Here is a 13,646-nt window from a genome sequence, read left to right as displayed (position 1 = left end):
GCACGGGCAGCGGCTTGCATTCTCTGGGTCTCTCTTACACCAGGACTCTCTACTGCCATTCTCTTGTTGACTAGAGCCTTGCTGAGCTGCGTCAGTGTCTCCATAAGCCGCAAGTTCATCTCCTGCTGCTGTGTTTGTGCCTGCTTCTGTCACCTTTCAGCTTCCATCAGGGCTGTACCTGAGCTTGCTGCTGATGTAGGATGACCTAACCATACTGTTTTACAAAGTTCTCCATGCTGGCAGTCTCCTTTTTAATCTCACCTATAGCTATCACCTAGGACATAAGAGAGGAACACAAATATGTATGTCTCTTTAAGACTGTGTGACTTGGGTTTGCCTGCATCCTCCACCATATGTGGGAAAGGTGGCTCGGTAGAAGGGGTGGTGCGGACCCAAACAGTCAAGACAGAGGCACAAACTATGTAGCAAACAGGTTTATTTAGAAATAACAGGAAAATAAATTAACCTTTTACACAAATGAGTAAAAGAAAAGCCTTAACTTCAGGCAAAAATAAAACAAATTCCTGCTCGTCCGAGTGACTAACTAAACAGAAGTAATAACCTGACTATACGTGTGGCTTACTACCAGTCACACGAAAAAAACACAAGCACAACAAATTGGTCTCACCAGACTCTGGGTTACAGGACAGACTCATCCATAGAGATGAGCGAACACTATTCGAAAGTGCCGTTTCGAATAGCACGCTCCCATAGGAATGAATGGAAGTGGCTGTGTCCATTCATTCCTATGGGTGCAAGCTATTCGAAACGGTAGTTTCGAATAGTGTTCGCTCATCTCTACTCATCCACCTTCTCACTTCCTGGATGTGCCGTGAAGTGCAGGTTCTACAACCTTTTATGGGCCAGTAACGAGCCTTAGGGCCCACACCTGGGGCTGAAACCTATTGTTAGGATAGTTTATACATTATATGATATAAATTATATATTTTTCATTATTGATGATTGATCAGCATTTAACCCAGACAAATGCTAAAATTATGCTAGTCATATGACAGGGAAGATGCTTCCCTGTTCAAGTTTCTGTCTAGGTCGTCAGCAGATTGTTTAATCTTTTAAGATGTCAGCATATTACTTCTGTAGTTATAAAATGTTAACCACAAAAGTCATATAACCAATTTATTATAAAAACTCATGAAAACTGATCATCTGCAGACAACACGCTGGATGGCTTGCAGAAGGACAGGTGGATTCACACCTGCGCCCGGTCTCCGCTTTGTGGGTTTCCGTCTTCTGCCCGAGAAACTGGACAGGACACGGAAACCCGGCAGTCAATGTCCTCCCGTGAGCATCTTCTGGTCTCCGCGGCGAAACTGTTTTTTTTTTTTTTTAACCGGACACAAAGTCCTGCATGTTCGACTTTGTGTACGGTAAAAAAAACGGAAATGCAGAAGTTGCTCACGGGCAGGCACTTTTCAAACCTATTAAAATGAATGGGTTTGAAAACTGACTGCCGGTTTCCGTCTCCTGTCCAGTTTCTCGGGCAGAAGACAGAAACCTGCAGAGCGGAGACCGGGCACAGGTGTGAACCCGCCCTCATTTTACTTTGTTTCAGACAAGCCTGATGTCCTACATTTGTTAAGGGTTTGTGAATTCTCCTCACACCTATTCCAGCCCCGCACTGGACCACACATAATTCTGGAATCTGGGGTAATATAGCAGGACTGCAGCACTTTGCCTTCTCACGTAATCTATACAGGTATTCTATAGGTTCTTATCATGGACTCATTTATCTGGAAGTGTGACTAAGAAGAGATACATGTTTATTGTGATAATGTTTGTATGACACTACTAAAGTGATATGGTCTTTAGTGTTCAGTGCATATATTTGCGGATTTCACACCTCCACTTGTGTTTATCCAGGAACACATCTATTTTCAGATTCTAAAAATACCCCTGATAATATCTTTTCACTAGGTAGTTCATTTACATCAGGTTTTCATATATTGGTGTATACTCTTATTGATGATATTGATTTTGAATATATACAATAGGATATATATTATTAGGCTATTTTGCTGCCTTGACACCTGATATCATATTGCCCTCAATGTTATTCCTGCAGATATATAGTTAAGAGGGTTTATAAAACTACTTGTCAGTGTTCTGGGGCTTCTTTACCTTGTTTAAAGGGCTTACCTGGACAATAATAATGCTTACTACTGCATTTCCTGCACTGGTTAAGCTTTACTATTAATATATACCTGTGTTTATTACCTTTGCAGAGGGCAGCTGGGGAGGACAGAGCTCTTGTTCCTGTTGTACGGGGGAAGGGAAGTTCCTCACAGTTCAGCGTCATCACTGGGCAGTAAGGAACGCCCCCTCTTATACTACAAGACTATGTTAGGGTACTGTCGCGGGAAGGGGGGGGGGGGGGTGAATGGGGCATTCCTCACAGCCCAGCAATGACGCTGAGCTATGAGGAACACCCTTCTGACAGTGAAGATATACTTGTGCCAAAACTATACTATGACACCAATATCTCCACCACCAGGGCACACTAAAATCAAGCGGTATATAATGCTGCACTTCTTTTTAAATGGAGATAGAGATGCTTACTGCACATCACATTGCACCTGTCAGGGGCGTGACTACTGGGATAGCAGCGGTAGCCGTTGCCACAGGGTCAGGGACATTAGGGGGCCTGGCGGGCCCCTGATGTGTTTGTTTTTTGTTTTTTTTTATTTAAATAGGCTGTTACTTGATTGAGTAACCCCAGCAGGTAACAGGCTCTATTTACTTACTAATCCTTGCTCTGGCTCACGGCCGCCTGCGCTTCCCCTTTGAAGATGCAGCTATGAACAGGACCGGGGATCTGTAAGTGAGGCTGCGGGCGCACGAATCCCACAAACACTGCGATCATTATACTCGGGGTCTTTTCAGACAGAATATACTGATCGTTAGGCCAGGGAAGGTGAGGTAACATAAAAAACAGTGTTACTAACCTTTCCTGCGCTTCGGGCAGGCTTCGGGCCTATTTGATGACGTGGCCCAGGCCAGCTTCATTATGCATTGTGACACCGGCCTAGGTCAGGTGATGTCTGGTCCAACTTCAAAGAGGTCTGTGGGGAGTGTGTCGGAGCCAGGGAGAGGTAAGTAACACTGTTTACCAGGGTCTCTGATCATTATACTCTAGGGTCTGAAAAGATAATTATAGAAAAGAAAATAATTGTTCATGGTTGGTCCACTTTGGGGCATAATACTGTGTGCAGGGGCTACTATTGCGTATTATTGTGTGTAGGGGCACTATAGGGCATAATAGTGTGTGCAGGAATGTGGTTTATGCGGGGGGAGGGGGTAAGAGGTTTAGAGGGCCCCAAGTCAAATGTTCACCTTGGGGCTCCGCCATTCCTAGTCGTCACTGGTGCCTGTATTAGATAAGAGGCAGAAACTACTGGTAAATGAATCATGCTTGCATCGACTCAGAAGCCATTCCCACTTTCTTAACTCATTTGATGTGTTATAAAAAGTTATACCAGGACCCATAACTATGTTCTGAACTTTATAGGGAGATTTATTATGAGGGGAATTTTTAAAGTCAGCTTTGCTGGAGTCTGTGTATATTTGGCAGATCTTTTAGTTTCTCACTTGAGTCTTGAGCTGTTACTCTACCCCTTGCTGGAATGAGATTGTGAGATTTTTTTGCAACTTTTTGAAAAGTCATGTTTGATTAATGCCATGTACATTCGCTCACCCATGCCAATTTTTAAAAATTAAATTTTATGGCGAAAAAGCGCTAATATTTTATTTCTCAAAGAATCCCTCTATTCCATATATATCAATGTTTACATGAAGGAAAACTGTCATCAATACAAATTGATTGATTAAGTTTTCTTTTAGAAAAAATAAAAAACACAAAATACTGCACCAAAACTGCTATGTCTGAATTCTGCTTTATATACAGATGATTCGTTTTGTGTATTACGATATAAAATTCAGGGGATGCCTGCTATCAGACTGTACAGCAGACGCCCCCCCAGGACTTGTCCTCTTCTCGAGATTCGTGATGATTCATTTAAAACTGTACGGAGATGACACCATCCAACCAAAAGGCAAGATGCAAATGAGGCCATTGCATTCAGTGCCGTGTGCTTTACTGCTGCCTGGTTGTTATAGTGATAAACCGAGGGCCTGTGCATCACCGCCTCTACTTATAAGATTTAAACAACAATCTTCTCTTCCTCCCGGGAATAAGGAAGGAAGATCGGAAAAAAATCCACCGCACTGAATCCCCCAGAGAAGTTCCACGTTGTGGAGGGAGCTGCGGGAAGCCTCTTCTGGCCATGCCAGTTCTCAGCCTTGATGCTGAGTCAGAAACAGGTATCCCAAATTCCCTTTGTGGTGATCTTCGCTTAGAAACCATGGAAGAATTGGAGCATACATGTCCCCAGCCTCGCTCGGTAAGTGAATAGAAATGCTACGGTAAATGTGGGTTGTCTGATAAACAATAGGATTTAGGAGTAAAGGCTATTTATGTCAAGGATTTAGCTGCAGACTAATCCATCTGGGCTGTGTGTCTCGCACAGGATCTGCAGTAAGGGAACTTGCATTACAAAGCAGCATTTCTGTGCGGTGCTGAGACAGGATTCTTCTCTGCCTGTCTCATTTCCTCGGGGTGGTACATTCAATACTCCCTGTCAGCACTAACAGCAAACTAGTTCTTTATGGATCCTTCAATGTCATTGAAAGGGAATCTTCTCTCTTGGCAAAGCTCTAGCCCTAGAACTGTGGATAGAATAGCCTTAAAGGGCCACTAAATCCTTAAGTGTTGAGCTCATACAAGTAAGGCTTGTTGAAAGAGTTGCTAATATATATTTAACAGTTTCTGACGGTTCTTGAAACTGGTGAGATGTAAAAAGTAGTGATATTGGGGCAGATATGTTTAAGGAGAGTGGTAGTATATCTTTAATTTGAAGCATAGAGGTTATACAGTAGCTTTGTCTATTTAGTTGTGTAGCATATTACAAAAAAATCATGCAACGTCTACTGTTATTGAAATGAAAGAGTTAATCTGTCTGTAGATGCAGTGAAGGCCACATAAGACTGCTATCACAACAGAAAGTGTTCCCTTGGGCCGTGACCTGAAGAGTCACAGTCGATTACGGAAGTACATTAAGATAATCAAGATACATGAATGCCAAGGAATTCATCTGAAGATATCTCTAGACATAGAGATGATAGTGCAGAACAGACTGTAATGTATACTGGACTTACATCTGTCATGGTCTAAGAGTTTGGGGCCATTGGGGATCACTTTATAGCTCTGTATCATAATCAACAGTAGTGTTTAACAATAGTAACTGAGAATTTCCCATGTGGCCATGGGGAAGACATATTTACACCGGCCCAGTATCTCTTGTGCAACATGCACCAGATGCAGTAGCAGAAGCACGCCCCGTTTATAAAGCTGGCATACATCGAAAACAACAACTAGTGAAATAACTACAACAAACCAACTAGGGGCAACATGGCGGCTTAGTGGTTAGCACTGCAGCCTTGCAGCGCTGGAATCCTGAGTTCGAATCCCACCAGGAACAACATCTGCAAGGAGTTTGTATGTTCTCCCTATGTTTGTGTGGATTTCCTCCTAGTCTACAAAGACATGCTGATAGGGAAAAAAAATGTACATTGTGATCCCTATATGGGACTCACAATCTACATTACAAAAAAAACAAAAACAACTAGAACAGTGCACTCCATCAGGACCCAAACAGAGTCTACCCGCTAAAACAGTGGTTACTCGTGGACACCCACAGACCCCATAGACAATAATAAGTTCCTCCAGGGAGATCAATGGGAGGCTTTTTAACCCATTGATTTCAATGTGTAGCACGTGAGCCGGCATACATTAAAGTGAATGGGATCTGTTTTGAGTGCTCACACTCTGACACGTGTATACGTGTCTGAATGCGCGGCGCGTTACTCCGTGGGAAACGGAGCCTTAGAGCGCTAAAGGAAAGCAGCTTGCTGGGGCACTAAGGAAAGGAGGAAGGAACAGACTAAAATAATCATTAACCTTTGGTTTTCCAATGGATTGGGTTACCATTCAAGTTTTGACATGTGATCCCATTAGGCTGAGTTCACACTGAGTGTTTTGGTCAGGAATCCGCCTCAAAATCGGCCTCCAAAAAAAGCCTCCCAATAGGACTCTAGGTGCTTGAGTTAGGCCTTATTCAGACACCTGATATGTTAGCATTCATATTAGTTTGATGAAACCTTTCTCCTTTTTTAAATTTTTAATCTAGTAAAACTCTCTATATATATTTACTTCATAATAATGAACTGGACTTGGTTGGTTACCTAAAACCGGCATCATTTTATGTCAACATGCCGACGTGACAGGCCTCAGATGTTTCAATAACAGGGTTTTTTTTATACTAGAAGAGGATGGAAGGCCTGTGTTGGAGCCCAGGAGAGGTGAGTAACACTGTTTGTTACGTCTCCTCATCTCCCCTGGGTCTCTGCTCATTATATTCTGGGGTCTGCAGAAACCCCAGATTATAATACTGGTTCTATATGGGCCACCATAGGGCATTATAGTGTGTGGAGGGGCCATTGTTAGATACTATACTATGTGGAGGGGCTACTTATAGCTTGGACTTGATGGACTGATTTCTTCATCCAACCTCATCTACTATGTAACTATGTACTGTGAAGAGGCCACTGTGGGATATTATAGTGTGTTAAGGGGCCACTGTGGGACATTGAGGCGTTGGTGGGCTGTGAGTGTGATGCCGGCTGCTCTGACTTACATAGGACTGCTGCCTTTACATGTAAAGCATGTAGCCTTGTCTAACAGAAATGTCTGCTTTACATGGACTGAGAAGCAGCAGTGGTAAGGTAAATGGTAAGGCTATGTTCATGCAACCATGGCCATTTCTCAGCCATTTTTTTCATGCCAAGAATCAGTAGACAGATCAATATAACACCTATTTAATCAAGGAATGACACTATAACCAAGATTATGAAAATATATACAAATACATTTTATTGAAATAAATACTGGCTAAAAGCAACACATACTGTATCATAGTCATAGTCATGAGGATCATGATAGATTGGGAATTTCATACATTTGTAATGCCCATGGAAATATAATATGCAAAATAATTTATAAATAATAATACTTATGCAATAAAAATTAAGGCAATCTATTGATAGAAAGGGATATACAGATGCAGATCACAACATTTGGTATATATGGGCGCAATAATAATAAGCACAACTGGGCAGTGTCAAGCATGTATACTTAATAAATAAAGGCACCATCGCACCGTGGCTCAGTGGTTAGCACTTCAGCACTGGAGTCCTGGGTTTGAATCCGGCCAAGGACAACATCTGCAAGGAGTTTGCATAGATTTTCTCTGGGGACTCAGGTTTCCACCCACTTTCCAAAGACTTATTTATACTTTGTTTTTTTTTATTATGTTTTTGTTTATTTATTGGATCTCTCTTTTGTGATATTTATTGAGGGTGTCTATTTTGATATATATATATTTTTTTTTTGTCAATTCCGTCTAATATTGTATGAACTTGAAAAAGGGTCTTTTTCACCCGAAATGCATTGTGAAATTATACAATAAAAGTAAAGGCTATCACTTCCGCTTGGCTTCCATTTTTCAACCAGAGAGCGCGGATTATTCTCCCTCTTCCTTTGGGTAGATAACCCCCTTTTTTTTTTTCTTCAAGACATACAGTATAGGGAATGTAGATTGTGAGCCCTGAGTAGAGTTGAGCCAATCTTGAGATTTCAGGATCGTTTTTAAAATCCGATTTCCGATCGTTTTCCATACAAACCCAATTCCGAACTTAATGCAAGTCAATGGGATTTTTTTAATGACCGAAAATTGGATTTTAAAAACGATCCTATTCACTACACACTGTGTAGTGATTAAAAAATTCACTGGCTACTTAGTCCCCCCCCCCCCTGCTGTCCAGTTACCTGCACAGAACCACTGCCACCTCACCTCCCATTGTGTACGCTGCTCCCTGGAGCTCCAGCATGTTGTTCTCTGTCCGTTTCTCTCCTCTCTCATTCAGACGCCGTCAGAGCACCTTATGCCCGAGAGCCTCCCTAGTGAATCACTCATGTCTCCCCAGCCTGTACCCGCCCACACTCTCCTAAGCCACAACAAGCCCCGCCTACTCCCAGCATCAGTAACACTAGCCTAAGGAGGCGGGGGCGCCCACGGCACTCTGCCGGCATGTGAATGATAGAGGAGAGGACAGAGAACAACGGCCTGGAGCTCCGCGGACCCATAGCGGTTCTGTGCAGGTAAGTTACAGTTAAATTAAGTTGCAGGTAAGGGTTGAGTGATCGAGATCGGAATTCCGTTCCCGATCTTTTTTAGGCGACATCGTAACCCGATTGCGAAATTTACTCAATTGCCAGGATACGATCTTTTCCGATCCTGATTGCTCAACCCTAGCCCTGAGTGATTGACGTTGTAAAGCACTACAAAATATGATGGTGCTATAAAAGTAAGCAAAATAAATAATAATAGTACCAAGTACTAAGGTAATGAATAAAAACATGTGCACTAAATAGTCCTATCCCCTAAACTGATCCAATGACAGATATGAGTCCATAGCAATGACCCTTAGGCTGCCCACTCCAACACACATTTCACCATTCCCTACTGTGTATGCTCAAGACAGGGATAAGATACATGATTGGTTGTTACTAATGATCAGGTCTACCATAGACCAATGCTTGAGATTAGGTGCTATGGAGTCACTCAGAGGAAGGAACATGTGTGCACCATGACACTGTGGCCACATTAGAACAGTATCAAGACAATCACAGGATCATGTGATCATGTGAAGCGGCCTCCACGTCAAATTCCGGTCCAAAAAAATCACATGTGAACTAACCCTTAGAAACTAAGAACAAGGCAATAAACAAAACATGAAATGTATTGATCATTATGTAAGCGAGTTGGAAAATAAGCAAAATAGTGATACAAATCTATAAAGTGACAATACAATGATAAAAGTAGAGTAAATCTAGTATCATAATGTGATGTGAAGAAGTATATAATGAAAATCAATAAAAAAGATGGGTGGCATGTGATTAAATAAATGTAATAAAATGGTCCATGTGAAATACAAATATCTACAGTATGAGCGAGAAAACAATTACAATTAATATGCAAAAAAAGAAAAACATTTTGATATTAGTGAACCATTTGGCATTCTTTGGGCACCTGCCCATTATTTCCCTCCCTACAATCTGGTGTTGTCTATGTAATGAACTTTAGTAGCTGTGAATGCTAAGGAAACAAGGAGTATAATTCACACAAGAGCACTACAAGCTACCGCCATAATAAAGAAGTAAAATATGTGGACGCAGTTGCTGGATGGAAAGTATTTGGCCATGGCCATTATTTTAAAGGTTATCTTAAATGAACAAACTTCAATCACCAACCTAATATTGTTATCTAACGTCCAGTTTTTCACTGGATTTCAGAGGAATGTAAGTATTTCTTCTGTTTGTACACGGCGATGTCCTGGACCCAGATTACAACATTGATTTATGTAGACCAGTTATATGCTTTATCCAACCAGCACATTACAATTTACTTGTCCACTTTGTTGTTGAAGAACTTCCAAATTTTTTTGGGCATATCTTGTTAACTGACCAGCCATATTCTAGCAGTGTAATTCCATCCTAGTTCTGTTGCATCTATATATTTTGTATTCTTTAATGATAGGAAAATTAGATTTTTATAGTCCGTCCTCCCCCAATCTGACTAGCAATCCAGAGATTGCTCTCCTATACAGACAGATACTCCTCAGCAAGCTTTGCCCTTCTTGGTTCTCTGCATGTCCCTCCAGGTCAGCCAAAAATATAATTTCTGCCCTAAGGGCTAGTTCACACGTGAACTGCCCGCGCGGGTTTTGACAGAGAGAGAGACGCGGCGAGCCGCGTCTCTCTCTTGTCAAAACCCGCCCGCCGTGACCATCGCTGTCGCGCCTTAACCCTCTGCTGTTGGCTCAAATGAATGAGCCGACATAGGAGGGAGCTGCCGGGGGCGGAAGCTGCGCGGCTGAACCTGCGCGGCTTCCGCCTGAAGAAAGGACATGTCCTTTCTTTTCTCCGCTAGCAGCAGCTCGCCGCTAGCGGAGAACAGAAGCCCGGCGGTCTCCATAGACCACCATTATAAGGGGAGGTTTTGGGCGCGAAATCCGCTGTCAAAAACCTCCCCTTATACTCACGTGTGAACTAGCCCTAAGGGATCAAGAGTAGTGATATAATTGTTGAGTCCATGCAGTGATGAGCTGCATGCTTATAAAACTCCCTGGCTATTGCTATCTCCAGTGTCTGTGAGTGCTGTGTGCAGACTGTCTAGTGTATGTATATGAGATGCAACTTTATACTGTTTTCACCTACCTTCTGTTTATTAGAATCAATTAAGAAACCTAAAGAAACAGGATACAGCAGGGACAGACTGAATCTGCATCATATAGGAATACACTGAAACTTTGCAGTGTAAGGGTGACTTCACACGGAGTTACACTCCGTGCTTTTTGTCCATTTTACAAGTGTAAAAATTCACATGTAAAATGTAGTTAGCCATTGAGTTCAATGGCTTTTTTTTAAACGCACGTCTTTTTGTGTGTGTCTTTTTGCGCCCGCAAAAAGTTGCGCGTTTATACGAAAAAACCCATTGAACTCAATGGCTTACTAAATTTTATTTTTACACGTTGTGGGGAATCGCTCAGGTAGATGCTCGGTAGCAGTGCAGGAAACAGGGACACAGACACTGGATTGCACACAGGTTCAGTCTTTATTCACATGTAACGCATACACCGCTTTTGCAAAGCCACAGGATAAACAAAACAAAACCCTTCTCGGCTGAGAAACTAACTTTAAACGTAAGGAAACTTTTCCCTGACTATACAGGAGACTGGCTACCAGACTCCCACCTTGGCAACAACAACGGGTGGCACAGTACCTGCTTTGGAGGTCCGGTCTGGACAGTTCAACTCTGTCATTGTGGTGCCACCCACAGTCTAGTCTTCACACTCAGACTGTTATTAGGGCCTGATTAGTCAGCTGACCTCCCTGGTGTGAAGCTTTACCCTACACCCTTTAGCTGCCTGGCTGGGACATACCTGTCTTCCCAACCTGCACCCTTCACTATCTCACAACGTGTAAAATGTAGCAAAAGCACGGAGCGTAACTCTGTGTGAAACACATCAGTGTTTTACTTCAATGATTGTAAGTCAAAACCAAGTTGAAAACACCCATTAGGTGCAGAGGTGTCGCTTATACTTTATCTTTGTGTAATCTTTACTCTTGGTTTTGACTTACAGTTATTGATGAAAAGCAGTGACCAAAATACTGATGTGTGAATAAGGCCTCAGGCTTAGACCAACAGCAGAACAAATGTAGTGTGAAAATTTTCCACCCTGCAGTCTCTAATGAACCAAAGACCTCATGGTAAATAAAGATTACATTAGGGAAATTTATTAGATGGGAAGAAGAAATTAAGATATCAACACATACAGTAAATAGCACATCAGTGATAAAAGATATACACAATACATACACAGAACCGTCACATTATTCTCGAATAATAGCCTACACTGCATTATATAGGCAAAAAATGCAGTGTTTCTTAAAGTGAGTGACTTGTCCTCCCTTCTACTAAGACCATGACATAGATGCAAAACTTAAACAATAGAGGAAAAGTGAGAAGAATGGAACGGATGGATCCATCCAAGTATAAGAGCTAACAGCACTGTTGTCCCCAAAAACATAATTTTATGTATTGTTGAGGCACAAGACCTTGCAAAAACAGCATAATAGTTTTACAGTCTCAATTTAATCTCTCATTCTTAGGCTACATTCAAGCAATCGTTATTAATGTCTGTTGCTGTCATTCGTCATAGGATGACAGCAAAGGAAATTAACTATAGCAGAGCAACAGATACAGGCAAAGCCTCCTCCGTCTGTGTCCAATGCCATTGCCAATAACATAAACCTCCTAATGGACACTTTCTTCCATCTGATTTGTTTACTTTTGTAACAGAAAAAAAAAAGTCCTGCATGCAGAACTTTTTCTTCTGTCAGAAAATTAAAAAAATATGTAAAAACCAAGATGGAAGCTTTATTTTTTCATGAGTATTTTACATTGGGATATATTTCAGAGGAATTTAAGCATTTCTTCTGTTTATACACGTTTATGTCCTGGACCCAGTTTGCAACATTGACTTACATAGACAAGCTATATGCTTTATCCAACCAGCACATTACTATTTACTTGTCCACTTAGTTGAAGAACATCCGATTTTTATGAGGCAGACGGACACTCAACAGAAGGGGCTCCATCTGTGTCACTGAATGTCTCCTGCTGCTATCCTGTGACAGCTGAGAACAACAGACAATGAATAAAGGTTGTGTGAACCCACCCTTACAATTCATAATCTAAAATGCGTAAATTTAGGTTGTAGCACACAGATCTTTCACTGGGAAAAATGCTGCCAAACACCCATCAAGAAGTGATCCACCTAATCCCAAGTGAGATGTTTCCAGGATCTCTCCAGGGTGTCAAGTAACGATAAGTACTAACATTTAGTCTAGATTCGCATTGACCTTGGGTAAAAACAGCTGTAATAAATGTTACAGCCAATGGGCACCTGTTTTCACAGATCCCTCATACATTGCAGCTTATGGAGGGATATGTGAAAATGGGCAAAAATAAAATATGACCTATATTTTGATGGTCTGTTACAACTCTGAGAAGCAGAGTTCTGGCCGATTCATCAGCCCTAGGTTTCTGACCTATGTGTGGTCCAGTGCAGGTCTTGTGTAGACCTCAGCCTAGGTGTGGGTCCTGGGCTCTTTACTGGGCCATAAAAGGCTGCAGAGCCTGAAGTTCATGGCAGATCCTGAGAGCGAGAGGAGGTGCCTGGGTCTGTCTCGACACACAGAGTCTGGTGAGACTGTATTGAGCTATTTTTGTTTACTCATGTGGTTGGTAGTAGGCCACATGTACAGTTAGTACTTTATTGTTTATGTAGTGCTCAGACGTGCAGAGTTTTGTTTGACATTCTTTTCCTAAAGTTAAGGCTGTTTTTTCTTTTGCTCATTTTGTGCCTGAAGTAAAGGTCTATTTATTTTGCTGGGTTTCTTTTTCTAAATAAACCTGTTTGCTGCAGATTTTGTGTCTCTGCCTCTGAATGGTTGGGTTCGCACCACTGTTGCTACCAAGCTACCTGCCTCATATAATATACCAGTAAAATATCGGTCATCTGAGTAGCCCCATTCACAGGTAATGAAAGTAATGAGACCGTATCACGTGTTACACGGCTGATTTTCATTGTTCTGTGAATATAAGATTAGTCTTGTAATTTATTACTTTGATTTCATCTCACCTACAGAACTTCAATGTATAGCAGCAACTTGTCAGCAAAGTCTCTAAATCATTTTAATGAATGACTAAACTGTGTCACTGCTGTTTGGAATCAGCAGTCGTATGAAACAACCATCCAGAAAGTGTTTCCAAGACTCCACTATAGTGTCTAACTATGGTAATTAGCAGGGATATATATATATATATATATATATATATATATATATATATATATATATATATATGCTTTGTAACTGTCTATTTTTG

General features: G+C 41.6%; 1 protein-coding gene across 3 annotated transcripts in view; it reads left to right on the top strand.

The window, feature by feature from the left end:
* The first annotated feature begins 4,059 nt into the window (after positions 1–4,059).
* PCYT1B (phosphate cytidylyltransferase 1B, choline) overlaps positions 4,060–13,646 on the top strand; it is a 78,967-nt gene continuing 69,380 nt past the window's right edge. For 2 of the 3 annotated variants that reach the window (XM_075263784.1, XM_075263783.1), the window contains exon 1: positions 4,061–4,418. In XM_075263784.1, the coding sequence (XP_075119885.1) occupies positions 4,302–4,418 (117 nt within the window). In that variant the 5' untranslated portion in view covers positions 4,061–4,301. Of the gene's footprint in view, positions 4,419–13,646 lie in introns of all 3 variants that reach the window. The other variant, XM_075263787.1, reaches the window with a different exon arrangement.

The sequence above is a fragment of the Leptodactylus fuscus genome, chromosome 2, assembly GCF_031893055.1.
Source record: "Leptodactylus fuscus isolate aLepFus1 chromosome 2, aLepFus1.hap2, whole genome shotgun sequence".
Lineage (NCBI taxonomy): Eukaryota > Metazoa > Chordata > Amphibia > Anura > Leptodactylidae > Leptodactylus > Leptodactylus fuscus.
This window is presented reverse-complemented; position numbering and strand designations above follow the sequence as displayed.